Source organism: Toxorhynchites rutilus, chromosome 1 (assembly GCF_029784135.1).
Source record: "Toxorhynchites rutilus septentrionalis strain SRP chromosome 1, ASM2978413v1, whole genome shotgun sequence".
Lineage (NCBI taxonomy): Eukaryota > Metazoa > Arthropoda > Insecta > Diptera > Culicidae > Toxorhynchites > Toxorhynchites rutilus.
Genome location: NC_073744.1, coordinates 6462383 through 6479921, shown reverse-complemented (window position 1 = coordinate 6479921; position 17539 = coordinate 6462383). Strand labels below are relative to the sequence as shown.

The window sequence follows — 17539 nt, the reverse complement described above, 5'->3', positions numbered from 1 at the left end:
GGAAATATTTGTCTAGTGTATAAACAGTGGATTTCGCTGAGGCAAACGTTCATTCTTCGTGAGGACTCCGACTGGACAACACTATTGCTGGACGACGAGGGATCGAGTGCCTTTCTCAAAGCAAGTGGGGTGGAGGAGTAATATGAGGAAAGAGTAGAGTTTTCCTAGGACCTTTTTGAAGGCTAGAGACGAATGAACTGAAGAAGTATAAAGTTTCTTTGATTCAACAAGGAAAGGAAAGGCAAACATTCAGTATCGTTCTAGATACGAAGCAATGAACATCGCTTGTTCTTCCTTGTTTTGCGCCATGTCTTCATGTCTTCGTTTCGGACTGAGCTGTGGACGCCACCAAGTTACTCACTCGCTCATGTCTCAGTGGTAAGCTAGGCTATCGTCGGCTCATCAAGAAAATAATTGATCTGGAATTCTGCCTGTGATTTGGTTTCGCATGGCGGTAGCAAAACTCTTTCCATCAAGGGTAACAGCTAAGCTAATCTAGACAGGTAATATCAATAGAAGGGGCTTCTGTTGAGAAGAGCGCAAAACGAAGATAAGTGTGTGTATATTTAGATGCTTCAAGCCATCGATATATGGACATTTGTGTGCGTACGTGTGTGTTTCATAAGAAGAAGTACATCTTCGCTACGCTGAAACTCCATTTTATCTGCTCCCGTGTGCATTGGCCCAGTAACGATTGCAACGATGTAAATTATGCAACCGTAATGATGAATTTAAACAAGGAGATAGCGGGAGGGAAATATTTGCGCTAGGGTATTAGTAATGAATCTCTGCTGAGGCCTTCAGTCTTTCTCCAAGCAGCTAACATTGTTTGTTTTCCGTCATCATAAAGGCATCGTTGCTGCCTTTGACATTGCATCAATGCATTGAACTGACGCTATGGCGAAGCAGGCGTTAAGGTTGTGCGCTAAAACATTATTTGGGGAATACTAAGAGTCTTGAACATCATGCTGGAATGTTATAAGTTATTTTGGTCCGCGTGCTCTTCACAAAACTGCCTTCAACTAGGATTGCATTTGCGCTAATCTTGATCATAATGGATGGATGGATTAAAAAGTTGGCAAAGTTGGAGTATCACTGGGTCAAGTGTATCAAGCTAAAATGAGACCCGAAAGACAGTTGCCCGAACGACAGCTTTCCAAAAACATTCACTCGGATGCGACAGATACCCGAATGAGCATTTACCCGAATGTAATATTTGCCCGAAAGTAACATTTATCCGAATGTAATATTTACAGCTATATTTAATTAGAAGCTTTTTTCATATTTAATCCTGATTAGCGTTATTAAAATGATAATATTTATGCATTGACTTGTATAAAACACTCGTATATTGCGTGGGTAGAACAAAAACGAGGAAAAGTGGCGTTGCATACTATATTTTTTTATAATGAGATATAGATATAGTAGATATAGTTTCATTTTTATATTAATAAAACCAGCTGATCGGGCAAACTTCGTCCCGCCCAAAAAAGCCCGTTTGAACATGAACATTCACGTCTTCTAACTAAGCGAACGAACGTAAATGAGTCCAATCGCAGAACTGTTTATTGATTGATCTTCTAATCTACCCTTTAAAATTACCTTTTGTTGAAAAATTCCTAGTATTTCTACCAAAACTCATCATTATAATATCAGATTATTTTCAGACACAATTCTCGTTTCAACCACTTGCAAATAACATAACATAAAATAACATAACATAACATTATTCCCCACGGCGGGTCGGCGGCCGACTCGGATTGCGTCATCTCGACGGCTTGTGGCTGCCCCGTTTCCTAATCCTCGTTAGATGAAGATTTCGCCCCCATTCCTCTAACCTTAGAATGAACTTTATTGTAAAAATAGAGTCATGTTGAAAATATCGCTCCGGTGGTGTTAATATTTTCCTTATCCTGTTTGTGATCATACATTTCAACATTATTCTTTTTTTTTTACATTTTGTATCATTCTAACTAATCCTGTTCTGTTTTAATGAATGTCTACTTAATTTTTGGAAGCTACAATTCCTCGCATAGTTTTTGTTCCTGTTCTATTTCTCAGTTTTGTTTTGCTCAAAATTGTTTTCTGAAAAACAGTCGTTCAACGGTTGCTGAGGAATGCGGAAAAGTCAGAAATGTTGGATTTTTTTTACAACCGGGAAAAGCGCAATTATTGTCATTCATTCTTAGTGACAAAATTTTAGCCCAATCTTGCGTTTGTTTACAATGAAGCCAGTAAAATGCAGGTTTCTGATTTCCCTAAATTCATTATCGATATCCTGAATATAATTTCGATAGCAATCATTCGGAGGACTTTGTAGAAGGGGAACAATTACTTTCTATGACATTAGTTGGATCAATTATCGTCATGTTGATGATCAAAGTATCTTTGGAACGAAATCGTTTTAGAACTTGATCGCAGAATGCAATGTAAAAATGTAGTATCTGATTGATTGTATTTTTCATATAGTCAAAGGATCATCCAAAAGTGTCCTGAATAATCTTGAAATGCTCGAATGCAAAGTAAATAGTTTCGAACTTTCACTTTGAAATAATCCGTTAATATTGTTCACCATGCTTATTTATTTATTTTTATTTTTATTGTCGTCAATCTAAATTGTAGACCGATACATTCTTAATACAGGTAAACTTCGATATAACGTACATTTCTCTTTCAAAATTGTACGTTGTAACGAATTGTACGTTATATCGAAGCAAAATAATGAACCCAGGAACACAGCTTATATTACTTTTTTGTGTTGTTGTTTGTGTATGAAGTATCCAAATCCTTTTGACGTAGAACTACGTCTTCCATTAAGGATGCCAAATCAGAAAACAAGTCACGTTTTTATGAAATAAAGTTAACGTTAATAACTATTTTTGCTGCGAACGGATTTTAACGATTTGCATACCAATCGAATCGGAAATTCTCTAAGATTTGTTTGATATGCTAGACATTACAATCCCATAATCTGTATATGGTTTAAATTGATGAAAACTGGAAGCAATCTAATTTCCCCATACATTTGTTCTGTCCATTTGTGTGCTTTCCCGAACATAGCTGTCGATATCGAGCAACTTATCGAGGAGTAACGTAGGGGAAATCGTACGATTTAAAGTCTCAGTGAACAAAGGAAAAGTAGAAGAACGAAGGGAAATATTTGTCTAGTGTATAAACAGTGGATTTCGCTGAGGCAAACGTTCATTCTTCGTGAGGACTCCGACTGGACAACATTGTACGTTATATCGAAGCAAAATAATGAACCCAGGAACACAGCTTATATTACTTTTTTGTGTTGTTGTTTGTGTAAGGTAAATAAATAATGATGAAAAAGTTCAACTAAAAGATGAAGCCAACCTTTCTCATGATGTTTCCCTTCATACTGCACGATTCATTTAGAATCCGGAATCATAAAACCAGTTATATCTAGTCATTGGTTAAAAGTACAGGCCTCCAAGTGACTTTTGTTGAATCTGTGAGATTGACATGAAACTCTCAGTACCTATTTCGGAAAATATTTTTTACACATTGAACATGTGTACGTTATATCGAATGACGTTATATCGAGGGTACGCTATAACGAGGGTACGTTATATCGAAGTTTCCCTGTACTACTTAAAACTACTTACTTAAAACTAAAAATCAAAAGAGAGCTGGCTGGATAATTTATTCGTTTGATTTAAAAGACGACTTTAACAAGTTACAGAATCATTTTTTTTTAAATTTATTTATTTCGTCAAACCAGCGTAGACTAAATATGCTGCCCAAATATTACAGTGAAATTTAACAATATCTTATGCTATTCAGATAGTCTTTGAGCATTGATCTTGACATGGTTACATCAATTGTTTCACTGTGTTCGTTACAGAGGCTCATCATACGATTAATAGGACTATATTTGGCATAATTCGTTCTTCGATAATATATGTAAAAAATGTTAGGGTTTCTCAGGTTCCTAATCGGTGCGTAAAAATTCAGGTTTCCTAATATTTCTTCTGAGTCCACTCGTTGTGATATGATATCAATGATAAATAGAATCATGGCAGAGTTCCGACGTTCTTTTAGGCTTTTAATATTGATTAGCATCAGGGCTTGGAAATATTGAGCTTGTTAAGTAATATTGAAAACATATTTTTATCAGTGTAACGCGTTTATTTTGCTTGTCGATGCTGCTGTCATTCATTCGACGGCAAACAAATTTACAACTGTCTTCATTCATATTCATTCTGTGCTCTCTGAGCTTTCCTTAAAGCTCGAGTCATGAGAATTCATTCACATTCAGTCCGAGAACGATGCTGATCAGTCTTCCGAAAAACACTTACACATGTCCACGCGATGTGAAAATTCCATGTTTTTGTTTGAATTCGAATATGATTCTCGCTAGTGTTGAGTGTCTATCCCCAACACAAACATAGACATGTGAAAACAAACACGATGTTTATAATTCAAGAACATCATGTAGAAACATATCACCCGATGTCGCAATATTCATTGTTTTCGTTTCGTTTCTTTTCATACACGGAAAGAAATTATTCATCCCAAAACATTTCTTCGTAGAATACTTTTTCACAGAAACGAACTTGAAATTTAGTTCGCATTTCAAAAATTGCACGAACTAAGAGGCTATAAGTTCATGCACCAAAATATATATTTTTATTAAGGCTCATATGGCGTCAGCCTAACGAGGCCGGGAGTTCAATATTTTGACAATGTTTGCTTACAACTATGTTAGTAATATGTAACCGATTACTCGCGGTTGGCTCGAGGTTAGTATTACAAGTGTTCTCATAATTGGGATGTTGCAGTCTTCAGTGCTCTGTACGTGTGCCCGACATGGGATACTTCCTATTGGGATGCAGCTGACCGTTAATCAGCAACGACCCCCTAGTCTGCACCCCATATCTAGCGTGGTGCGTCTTTTTCGACTCGAGGAATCCAGGATAGAATGATCACTAGCCGGCGCAATCATCAGCTCGTGTAGAGTTGTCATGAGCGGTACAACCTTTGGCTCTTGTTGAATCATCAGTGGACTGCACAACCTTCGGCCCGTGTATCTGTAAAGAGTGTGTTGCCGCGACTAAGTAAAAGTTTATAGATCGTTCATGCACATTTTGCAAGTCTGATTAAACAATCCTTGGTTTCGTTCAAAGAAAATATTCTCTGAATAGAAAGAAGCTTTCTATTTTTTTTTGCGTGCATGTTGGCAATTAAAGTTTGGGGAGCCGACTGCATAGCGGGCGACGTCGTACAAATGCTGACCAAAAAAATAAATACCCAAAAATTAGTTTTAGATGCAACCTTCAGCGGCACACAGCAGAACCAGCAGAGAAATTTCAGCGGCTGAAACACACCATTAATTTCTCGATGTTATCACAAACTGAATGAAGGAAAAAACTAAAAGCTACACTTACACTGCACTAAATATGCTACATATGTGTGCATGCGATTGCATCATCCTTTCTTCTCCTCTTCTCCGCTCGTTTTATAGCTCGGGTCGCGATCGTCGCGAACGAGCAGTATTGGCCATTTGTATTCAAAGATCCAGCCAAAATTGTGGCTCCCGTGGTCGAGTGGTTAGCGGCACGCCTAGCATGTCACTGCTGAATAATTCAATTTTAGTACTTGTTCAAATAGCTAATAATAGCGAATGTTACATGAATTCAATATATAAATTGATGCGTGCACTAAATAATAATATCAAATGTGAAAAACTCTCATATCAATCGATGTTTATTTTGTTCAGAACAGAAAAAGAGGTTTATTTTATTTGTCCAATGTTTTTCATGAAGCACCCATTGTCATGAAAGGAAAGCATTTTATCCATGTCAACATACCACCACACCACGCGTTGAGTGGTGGTGGTGTGGTGTCCGATTCGCTTCTTCTACTCTACGCACTGCCGGTGCTTGGGGTGAAGATGCAAGAGAAACTGTACACCATGTTCGAACATCATGTGAAACATTGGGATTAAACATCGTATGTCCAAACATACCACGAATACAAACATGTCACATTTTCTAACATAGGTGCGAAAAAATCATGTTTGTACTCAAACACAAAACTGTGAACAGCAGCGTGGACATGTTTATTCCGGACGCAGTGTTTTTTTGTGAAACATGGAAGACTGATGCTGATAGTGAATGAACTGGTATGTTAATGTCAATGAATGACAAAACTAGGGATATTTTCTTTTGTTCACATTCCGTGAACCCAGAACAGAACGAAAAACAGAATGAACAAAACTGGATGAATCAACTGTGAGTGGCCTGCTGTGATTGTGAGGTTTGGCGTTGGTTCATTTTCGGTATCCCGAATGCAATGGTATAATTATCGAATGTGGCCGGAAATTCAGCTGAAAAGATTGATGTGATACAGATATTTCCAAGCACTGATTAGCATACAGCGTGCTTCATATGGAGGGAGATGATATGAAGACCAGCCTAGTTTACGAAGTGCGAATAATAAAGGTTGTTTTCGTACAGATTCGATTCTGTCTTCGTGTGAAGTTATATAGGGGGACCATACAATACTAAAGTATTCGAGAATTGATCTGACATATATAATATACAATGTCTTTATTGTGTACGGATCGTGGAAATGGTAACTAAAGCGTTTAATGAAGCTCAACAAATTATTTGCTCTATGGATGATTGTATTATAATGATCCACGAAGGTTAGTTTCGAATCTAAGATCACACCTAAATCTCTTACTCGTTGACATCTACTGATGGGTTGATTACCCAGTATAACACCATTGTTCAATGGTGTTCTTCTTCTTGTAAAAGTAATCAAAGTGCATTTCCTAACATTGAGCTGTAATAAACTCTTAGTGCACCAATTATAAACTATGTCAACTTCATTTTTGAATGTTTGAGAGTCTTCTTCATTCTTGAATTCCTTATACAGCTTCATATCATCTGCGTAGATAAGTGCCTTAACACTGTTAAGAAAAACGCAAACGTCATTAACAAATAAAATGAACAAATGAGAGCCTTGAGGAACTCCGGATGTAACAAATATTGGATTTGAAATTTCCTCATTAAATCTTACCATTTGGGTGCGGTCAGTCAAATATGATTCTAGCCATTTCAATAGCTTGACTTCTATCCCTATTTTTTGAAGTTTAAGAAGGAGTAAGGGTATATCAACACGATCGAAAGCCTTACTGAAGTCAGTGTATAGAGCTTCAACTTGATTACCATTATCCATTGCATTCAAAGTGAATGTTGTAACGATTCTGAGAGAGCAGAATCGGTGACGTGATAATTAGCACGTCACTTGCTTGGACTGTTGTATCGTGTCGCTAGGAACACAATCCACGAGGATAACGAGGAAGTAATCATGACGGTGATGGTAAGCTGAATCCCACTGTTCTCGATCCATTTCCATATCCTTTTATTTCCTAAAACCAAACTTCACAGTCCTATCCCTACATCAGCTGTCATTTGTGAAATGGCTCTCCTAGGCGAAAGCCCTAAACGACAGCCATGACAGGGCGAAGAGTCCTGAGGGTGGATACGCGACGAGTGACGAGTTCTTCTGGATTGAGCCGTGAGCGAGTCAACACGTTCATCGACATCCTCATTTGATTAGTTTGTCGAAATTTGTCTTCTCCATTGTAGTTCCGCGAGTGGAAGTGGTGTACTAAGTAGAGGCACCCGTTGATCGCCGCAGTCATACGAGCCAACCGGAAGGGGTCGTGGGTGGACCGCGAGGATAACCGCCAAGGAGTCATCGAGTCCCCACAAGTGGAAGCAGCTTCCTGGTGGAGGTAAGCCTGAACCTGATTGTGACCTGAATCAGCGTCCTCACCGAGCGTGTGAGGAGCGATTAGCTACAATCAGTTCCTGTACTTGACGGGTGAACGTTGTGTCACCGTGAAATTCTCTCTTTTCGTTGCAGACCCGCCCTGCCCTCATAGCTCTACCGACAACGCGAGCTGCTTTCGAATAAGAGAGATAGAACGAACAAAAGAAATCCGCGTGTATACACGCGAACAATTAGTTTATTGGATTAAATATCATTATATCAATTGAAAATACACTGAATTCAAACACGATTTACATCTGCCGAATAAATCCAGTTACAATGTGATAAATTCCAGCAAATTTGTTGTTGTTGATCGTCCTTTGAAAAAACCGTGTTGCTTGTTCGTAATTCGTGTCTTTAGTTGTTGAAAAAGTTTTTGGTTTATTATGGCTTCAAAGAGTTTTGGAATGCAATGTATAATTGCTACTCCACGATAATTTCCTACATCGGATCTATTACCGGATTTGAATATTGGTACAAGAAAAGAGTTTTTCCATATTTTTGGGAACCTTTCCGATTGCAATGACGTATTGAAAAGCCATAAAAGTGGATGAGTTTATTCAGATGCCAATTTTTTTATAAAAACCGGTGGAATTCCGTCAGGACCTGGCCCTTTCGAGACATCGAGCTTATTTAATGCGTCAAAAATTTCAATGTAAGTTAGTTTTCTGACTCCAACATCACATGGAAATTCTGGAAGAAATGCAAAGAAGTCACGATCTCGGTCCTCCTCAGCTGTTACAATATAAACTTCTTGAAAAAATGTTGCAAAGAGGTTGCAAATTTTTTCTGGGTCATTCCCCACGGTATCGTCAAGGTGCATGCGTGATGGAAAACCATTGCTTTTTAATTTTGTTTTTATGTAATTAAAGAAACTTTTCGGGTTAGATTTTATATCCGACTCTGTTTTTAAGCTGTAATCTTCAAAAGCGCTTTTAACAGTTGAGTTGAGCTGTTCGCAAATGTTCAGATATTTTTGGAGATTAGCGTCAGATTTGTATTTCTTATAAAATTTATGTGCCTTCTGTTTTTTGTTTTTTAGATTCTTTATGCTTTGATTAAACCAAATCGGATATTTTGTGTTCATATTTCTCCTTTTTCGTCTTCTTGGTATCTCCTGCTCTATAATTTCATTGATCATCGAGTAAAAAGTCGTCACTGCTACTTCAATGTTTTCCACACTTCTAAATAAATCCTGCCAGTTGATATAGTTAAGCTTACACCTAATTGATTGGTAATTTGCTTTAGTGTAATCAGAGACTTCCTCAAATTCATAATCAAATGGTTTTTGAGTGTTATCTATAAATATAGAATATTCGATAGCTGTGTGGAAAGCTTCATTTTTCCAAAGTGGAGTTAATGATTCGGTCGCACAAAAATCTTCGGTCATATTTGTCAACAAGAAATCCAAGAAGCATTTCTGTCGATTCTGAACATTGTTTATTTGATTCAACCCAAGACCGGCTATTTTATCAAAAATAAATTGCAGAGTCTTATTATCACCAACAACTGGAAGCAAGATAAATTCATTTTCAGAATCAATGATAAAGTCCGCATTTCGTTGATTTAAATCTCCGTATATATGGATTTTTGATTCTGGTGCAAAGGAAGATAAAATATTTTCAGCAACTTCAAAGAATTTCTCATAACAACTAAGTTGAGCACGATCAGGGAGGATGTAAAGAGATGCAAATATATGTATCTCTCCCGCAATAAGTGCTTTGACCCACACTTGCTCAAACTCGTCGAATTCTGTTGTTGGAATATGTTCTGAATTTATTAATGAATTAATAGCAATAAGGACGCCGCCTCCCGATTTTTTATGGGATTTGTGAAGATTACGGTCATCTCTGAAGACATTAAAACGATTTCCGAATACTTCCTCGCTTCTAACACTATCATCCCAACTTGTCTCTGTGGCCATAATTATCGAGAAAGAAGAATTCAGAACATTAATTTGGATTTCTTTTATTTTAAGTGGACTTTTCATACGGTTGAAATTTTGACAGTATATCAAAATTTCAACTACATTTAGTTGTTGAGGCGAGGAAGATGGTTCATTATCTACTACTTGGTATGACGAGGCATACAAATTGTTAAAACTTACTACTTCTCCTTGGTGTGAAGCTGACAATTGATTATCTTCTGGGACGTCTGATTTCGTTAATGGAAACATTTCCTCCTGAGAAGATGTCATGTCTTGCCTTACGCCAGGAAGTGGCGAGTTGTCATCCTCCAATGGGTTCGTCAATTCCGGGGAAAACACGAATGCCTGCATGAATATATGTTGCACGGTGCAGCTGTAGAGTCTCCCGAAGTCATGCAGCAGGACGAACGCGCTTGAACGCAATGTGGTACGTTGGGTGCCATGTAGGGGTTGAGAATTTCCCCTCTTTCAAATTGTATTGGTCGATAGCTAGCCGGTAGCCCAGAGAATTGATACTTCGCTGCCGCCAGAAGCTCTCTGTCCGTTGGAAGTTGGATGTTTCTGTGTTGACCGCTAGCCATGTATCCAAGTATACCTCTGTTATTGATGTTATTCCTGCTATTGATGGGTTTGTTTAGAGCATAAGACAAGAAGGGTCAATATAAAATCGTTGCGGTTACCCGTAATAGTTCTTATCAGTGTTGCCACACGTACAGATTTATCAGGAAAGGTACAGATTTTCGGTACAGAGTACAGACTCTCGTCAAAAAGTACAGATTGGTACAGATTTTTTCCACGTGTGACATTTCTTAAATTCGAACAAAGCAACATTAAGGTACATGGCGAGGTTTACGCCGCAGTATAGCTTGGAGCGATTTTTTAAAAATTTTATTTCATGATAGTACGAAAACACACACGAAGGACTTGAATGTAGTATTTGTAGCAAACAAATGAGCATTTTTTCATGGTAAATTACTACAACGAATATTTTCGATGGTACAGATTTTTGGACGAAAAAGTACAGATGAGAAAGATTTTTAACCCCTCTGGTACAGATCTAAATGTGGCAACACTGGATCTTACGTTGTTCTTATCTACTTAAACAACCAAAATAAATTCGGAGCGGTTCAGAACGTTCCAATATACGTTCGACAACATTTTCCGATGAGCATTCGAGTAGCATTTGAGAAGACTTCTACTCTAAGAGAGTTTGAGTTTTCAAACTGTTTCGTAACGGATTATAGCATGCATGGATATAATGGAAACGTGATACATTCGAAACGGATTTTTTTTTGTAATAAAACATGTGTTCCTTTTCCAATATGCAAAATGTATAGACAAACATTTATTACATTATTTATCATATGAGTTGTAAAAGAACGTTTTGTAGCAGAATACAAAATACCTTATTGGAATTATTATTGAATGATTTTCCCATAGCAAAAAAGCTTGAAAATGTGCTTTGTACTGCCCTTTCAATCGAATATCTCAAATAGTTTACCTATTTCAGAGTTGCTTTTTTCGGTTGATAACTGTGTCCATTCACTTTCTTCTTCATTTCCTCAAAATCACTATCTTCACTCCTTTCTGATTGTCCATTCTCTATACTGATAACCAGTGCTTGGAAATATCTGTATCACATCAATCTTTTCAGCTGAATTTCCGGCCACATTCGATCATTATACCATTGCATTCGGGATACCGAAAATGAACCAACGCCAAACCTCACAATCACAGCAATCCACTAACAGTTGACACATCCAGTTTTGTTCATTCTGTTTTTCGTTCTGTTCTGCGTTCACGGAATGTGAGCAAAAGAAAATATTCCTAGTTTTGTCATTCATTGACATTAACATACCAGTTCATTCACTATCAGCATCGTTCTCGGACACTGACGAAACGGAGAAATTCGTTGAGGAAGATAAGAAAGTACAGAATGCTCATAATAGTGACAAGAAATTAAATTGTTCAAGCATGCAAGGTTTCCGTCTCAGTTAAATTGCTTTCATTTTACATAGTGAGTATGCAATTCCAATTCCACTTGTCAGAAATCCTTCAAAAGAAGAATTCCGATGTAAAAAATACCGTCTTGACTCAAATTTCAAACATTTAATTTTTTTTTTAAATTCTGAACACACGAACAAAAAATGGTGGTGTCCAAGACACGACCGCAATGGGAATATTTCGAGCTTCCTTTTGCTAACGGATCAAACTATGCTATAGGATTAGCGGATGAAATTGCCAACATTCAGCTTTGGCTGACGAAGTTTGCATTCGCTGCTCGGATCGATTCTGCAGAATGTCCCCTCGCCGTCCAAGCCTAAGTAATCCTTAGCTGTGAGTGTGCATGCAGATCTTGCTCTTTTGTTGGCATTTCCGCTTGCGCCACCAATTTGCGTTGCCCTTTCGGAGTAACTTCAGAAACAACTGAATAAGCAAGGCACTGACTCAATGAGAAAATCACACACATATCGGGATATAGAAAATGAACAGTCACAACATTCCTGACAATTCAATGGCAATGAATAAATGTGAATGAATTCTCATGGCTCGAGCTTTAAGGAAAGCTCAGAGGGCACAGAACGAACATGAATGAAGACAGTTGTAAATTTGTTTGCCGTCGAATGAATGTCAGCAGCATCGACAAGCAAAATAAACGCGTTACACTGATAAAAATATATTTTCAATGTTACTTAACAAGCTCAATGTTTCCAAGCCCTGCTGATAACACGTGACATTATGACACATTCATGATTCCGATAAAACTATTAGAGTTTCAGGATTGGGAATCAAAAATAAGTTTGACAAACAACTTTTTCATTCATTAAATTCAATGATTATGGTTGATAAAACGTGCTGCCAAGAATCAAACAGACCAAATAATGCCAAAGTACTTCATTCTTCAATGTTTCGTAAGCATTGTTCAGTGTTTCTGTACTGAGCATGATTGTCATGTCTAATTCTCCTCGGATGATTGATTTTATGTTTCAAATTATTCTCCTCCTCTACTTCCGGGATAAACTGATTTTGAAATCATTCACAGAACAGTTTCCGGTTCATCCAAAAATCACACTGAATGTGGCGTATCTGACAAATTTCGACGAATTGTGGGTGTGAAGACATGGATCATTTAAGCAACTTTGCATGTTTGAAATATTCGAAAAATAATTAGACTATTTTTTGGAAAAAGTCAAATTTTTTTTCTCAATTTTTTACCAAAATTTCTAACTTAAAAACTATGATACCTACAAAATTCTTGTCAAAGGATGAAATGTAGGAAATTATTCGAATTTTAACAAAAAATACCAAAAAATTTTTTTGGAAAAAAAATTTGCTGATAAAAAAGTTATTTTAAAAATTAAAATTCATTTTTCTCAAAAACGTTTTTTTTCCTTATTCCCAAAAATATATATATGAATAGCCCTTACAATTTCCAACAAGTCGTCCATACATCGGAGGATGGGCACTTTTACAGGGAAAAAGTTTTTCGAACAACAACTTTTTTCATGTTTTCTTTGAAAATAATGCAATCCTAATTTTGTTTAAAGTCAAGATAGCGATATACTGTATTCGACAAAGTTTTAGATCATGTTAAAATATAAACTTTTGTCGAAGATACAAACTTTTTTATTTTTTATATTTTTTGGAATATAAGTCATTTTTGTAGACTCCTGAAAAAAATAATGTTTTGCTCGTTTTGCTAAATAGAGAAAAGTTAGCAGGGCATGTAAATTGCAATAATTTACACATAAAAATGTTACGAATTTACTTTAATACTATTTTTTCAAAGAAAAAAAAAAGAAAAAGTTGTTGTTCGAACAACTCTTTCCATGTAAATGTGCCCATCGTCTGATGTTTGGAAAACTTGTTGGAAATTATAAGGGCTAATCATACAAATATATATTTTTGGGGAATTTTGAAAAAATACGTTTTTGAGATAAATGAATATTAATTTTTAAAATAACTTTTTTGTCAGCAAAATTTTTTTCCAATAAAAATTTTTGGTATTTTTTTGTGAAAATTTAAATAATTTCCTACATTTCATCCTTTGACAAGAATTTTGTAGGTATCACAGTGTTTAAGTTATGATTGTTTGTAAAAAATTGAGAAAACAAAATTGACTTTTTCCAAAAAGTAGTCTAATTATTTTTCGAATATTCCAAGTATGCAGAGTTGCTTAAATGACCCATGTCTTTACACCCACAACGTTTCGCTGCTCTCTGGGATGGTGCTGCCAACGGTCAGTCGAGTTGACATGAAATTCGTCATCTTTGAAAAATTGTGAGTAATTTTATCTTACAATTACCATAAATAGCAGTTTGTGAGCATCAGAAAAATAAGAACACAGCATAGACGTTATCCGATTTTGCGAGTTCTGATTTCTGCAACCCTTTTTTCTGCGAATGAATGAATGTGATGTTTCAAGGGTTTGAGAAGATTCGTTGCACACCATTCATTGCCCTAATATTGACCTAAACCCTTTCACTACATACAACATTCTAAGCTAAGCCGAAACTCTTTTTGAAATAATACAGGTTCTCCAAAATTCCATAAGTTCCCGTTGTATTTGCTACAGATCCCAGAGAAAGAAAATTTTCCGCGAATACGGTTGATCACGGCATGCATGTTTGAAAATAATTCGTTCTGCTTAATTCACATTTGTAGTTCCATAATTTTTATATTATTTCTTATGTTTATGATATAAACGAAACATTTTCAGTGATAAAATCGAGACGTTACCGTACCCTTACACAATTGCTCGATTCTCTCAGGCATGTGTTTTCATGCATGTAACACACACAGGGTCATACTAGGGCAAACACATTCTAGTGTGAAAAAGTGTGGGTACAAGAAACTATAATTTGAGGGGGGTAAATACTTAAAAATGACGACACATAAAAAAGCTGGATAAGACTGTGAAAATTTTAAAAAGCTGGAGATTTTTTGCCTTTGGCTGTTTTGCTGGCATGCTATAAAAAAAATTGGCAATATCCAGGAAAAACTGGAAGGTTGGCAATTCTAGTTTCAAAAATCTGCACCGAAACCTGTACCGTTTTATATATTTTTCAAGCCTCAACTTATTCATCTCTTTGATGATATTCTTGCTTAAATTAGACTGCTAGTTGTTAAAAGACTGTAGTTTCCCCACGAATGTTTAGATTGCGCTCATCGTGTCGTTGCTGAGCCGATTTAGAGGCATAGTTTTGTTATAGTTATAATCGGAGAAAATTTGTTCGGCGATTACCGCGGAATGACGCATAGCAAGGAAATTAAAAATAAGGCATCGAAGCGTCGAAAATGCAAAAATGCAAGCGAAGTCCAATTATTTGAGGCATTTTCGTTCATAATCATGCACATGTGTCTACTGCAACAGTAATTTCATCACGGGGCAATTTCACTCACGGTATTGGTTTTCCAGCTCTCGTAATCAAAGTCCAATCCATCGAAGAGACCCACAAACGATGCCATTGTTAGATTGAGAAAGTTTCTAGGATTTAACATTGCAGCAACCGTGCGCAGAAGTATCGGAAATGATTAGAACGATTCCTGAGTAGACAATGCTTTACAATTACTCTTAAGCTATGTATACAATTACTATGAATCATGACAATGAATATTCCTCTGATGAAAGGACAGGACAGGTAGACATACTCAGAAAAAAGTACGACAGAGCGAACGCAGTCAGCTATGTATGAAGCGATCACTACTATTAATGGGCCGTCTTGCATAACAATGACACTCGAGGTTCAATGTTTTCGGTTGAACGAAGCCGATGAAAACGATAGAAAATAACACATCATTGTTGATTGAACAGGTAGCTCACTCGGTCACGTGTCGCCTCTGGTTGCTTTCAAGAATCAAAGAAGCGACATAATCGCTAATTGTAATCAATGGAATGTTATGAAATTTGTATCGGGGTAACAGATAAAGTTAGTAAAGAAGAAACAATTTGCATAAAGTTGTCTGTAGAAATCGCCTCCTAAATTTTAGGAACCATAATAATAATCTACTCAAATATACTGCAATACTTCCAACTTACCATTGGCACCAATCGAGAAGCAACAGACTGCGGCAATGTTGAGCAGGAAAACCAGCTGGCAAAGTCCGCCAGCGCTAAAACTCTTCATTTTATAACGACGCCGCGGTTCACTGGCACCACAAAAAATTCACAGTTCTTATCGTATTTTTTTTCAGTTTCCAACTTTGTACCGACCAATGAATGCGCACAGTAAGAGCACCAAAACACAAACAACAAATCCCGTCTTCTTGGAACGGTTATCGGTTCCGATAGCACTTCACTTTGCACCTATTTCCCAGTTTTCCGGCGGAAACTTTTCTGCAGGGAGATTCATCCAATAAATTTCTTGTTTTTCTTCACTCTTCACGCTTCCTTCCTTCCTTAATCCAAATGTTGGTCAGACAAAACGCAAAAATAAAAGAACTAAGGCAGCAATGCAGGAGCGTGTTTTTCTCACCCGGGGAGATTTTTCTGCCTCAGTTTTATTCTTTTTTTTTTTGTCTTCCTCCTACAATACTATTTAGTGGCGGAGGGTGCCGGAGGACGAATGCTGCGTGGAGCGATTTGCTCCCGAAATTCAATTATCGCACACCTCTTATCAACGGATTGGATCCCATTTACAGTCACACACAAACACAAACACTTTCACCTTCGCCGAAGGAAGTCAAACTCGCTTCTGGGAATGCTCAATCGGGGATATTGTACGCTTGGATCCGAATGGAGGAAAGAATGCTTTAATCCACATACACTTCAAGCGATGAAGTCCACTTTCACTCAAAGTTTGCTTTCCGCTGCGGGGAAGAAGTCCAGAACCAGAACTAGGCTCAACCAGTTCGTTAGCCAGCACCGCTACTACTGAACGTCGAACGATCCTTCCATCGGAGCTCGAGCAGTGCTGGGGCCCTTTCCGGATACACAGAGACCCCTACCCATACACATCGAGAAAACACACACAGAGACTCGCGCGCCCCAAGGCTGGAGCATGCCGTACGCGAAGGAGGGGGTGTCGGTCCTTGATAGTCTCGCTCACTCACTCACTCCCAATAACGGATTCGCCTCGTGTTGTGTGAGTTTTGTTGTTGTTTTCCTGCTGTGGAAATGCGCACCACTTTATCACAAAGTTTCACCTTCTAGGCGCTCCTGCCTGTTCAGGTTGAGGATTGCTATGCTCGCTCGATTCGAAGAGGACACCCGAGCCAAAAGCTTCCGCACGGTTCAAACGTTCGCACTGAACTGAGCCCCACGTCGGCACTGACTCGGCCCGTAAGGCTCTCCTGGTGGAGACGACGTCGGAGTTGTCTGAAGTGTCCTCGAAAACAAAACAAAAAAAAAATGGCGAGCGGCAAACTCAAAAGCTGAATGAAATTCTGGCGCTTCACATTCTGGGAAGTGCACGAATGCGCAGCATTCTCGGTGTTTGTGTGTGCCGAACGACGCGAGAGAGGAATTGCCCCAAAGGGGTGAGAACGAGAGCTGGATTAATCCTTGTTGCTTCGGGGGAAATTTTGGAGCGTCGACAGGGCTGTATTTCAAATGGAAGCAACCATCCAGTTACGAGGCTGGGGATTCTAATGACACTTCTTTCCGTTTCATTATTCGATACAGTTGAAATTCACATTCGGATCTATATTTTTTTTTGTGTCGGTGCATACCGCCCTTAACTCCGCCAGTCCCCGGAAAACTGAATGAAACGATTCTCCAAACAAAATAGGAACTAGCAAAAACAGCGCCGTTTTCTCGCTCTCTGTTAGCTGCTTCCATCCAGAGCACATCCAGAGTCTCGC

The 17539-nt window shown here is 37.8% G+C and overlaps 1 protein-coding gene across 1 annotated transcript in view; it reads right to left on the bottom strand.

Annotated features, from left to right (window-relative positions):
* The window catches only part of LOC129778396 (uncharacterized), a 274313-nt gene extending 257304 nt beyond the window's left edge, over positions 1–17009 (bottom strand). Inside the window, exon 1 of the mRNA XM_055785278.1 lies at positions 15777–17009. Coding sequence (XP_055641253.1) covers positions 15777–15864 — 88 coding nt within the window. The 5' untranslated portion in view covers positions 15865–17009. The remainder of the gene's footprint in view (positions 1–15776) is intronic.
* Positions 17010–17539: the final 530 nt, after the last annotated feature.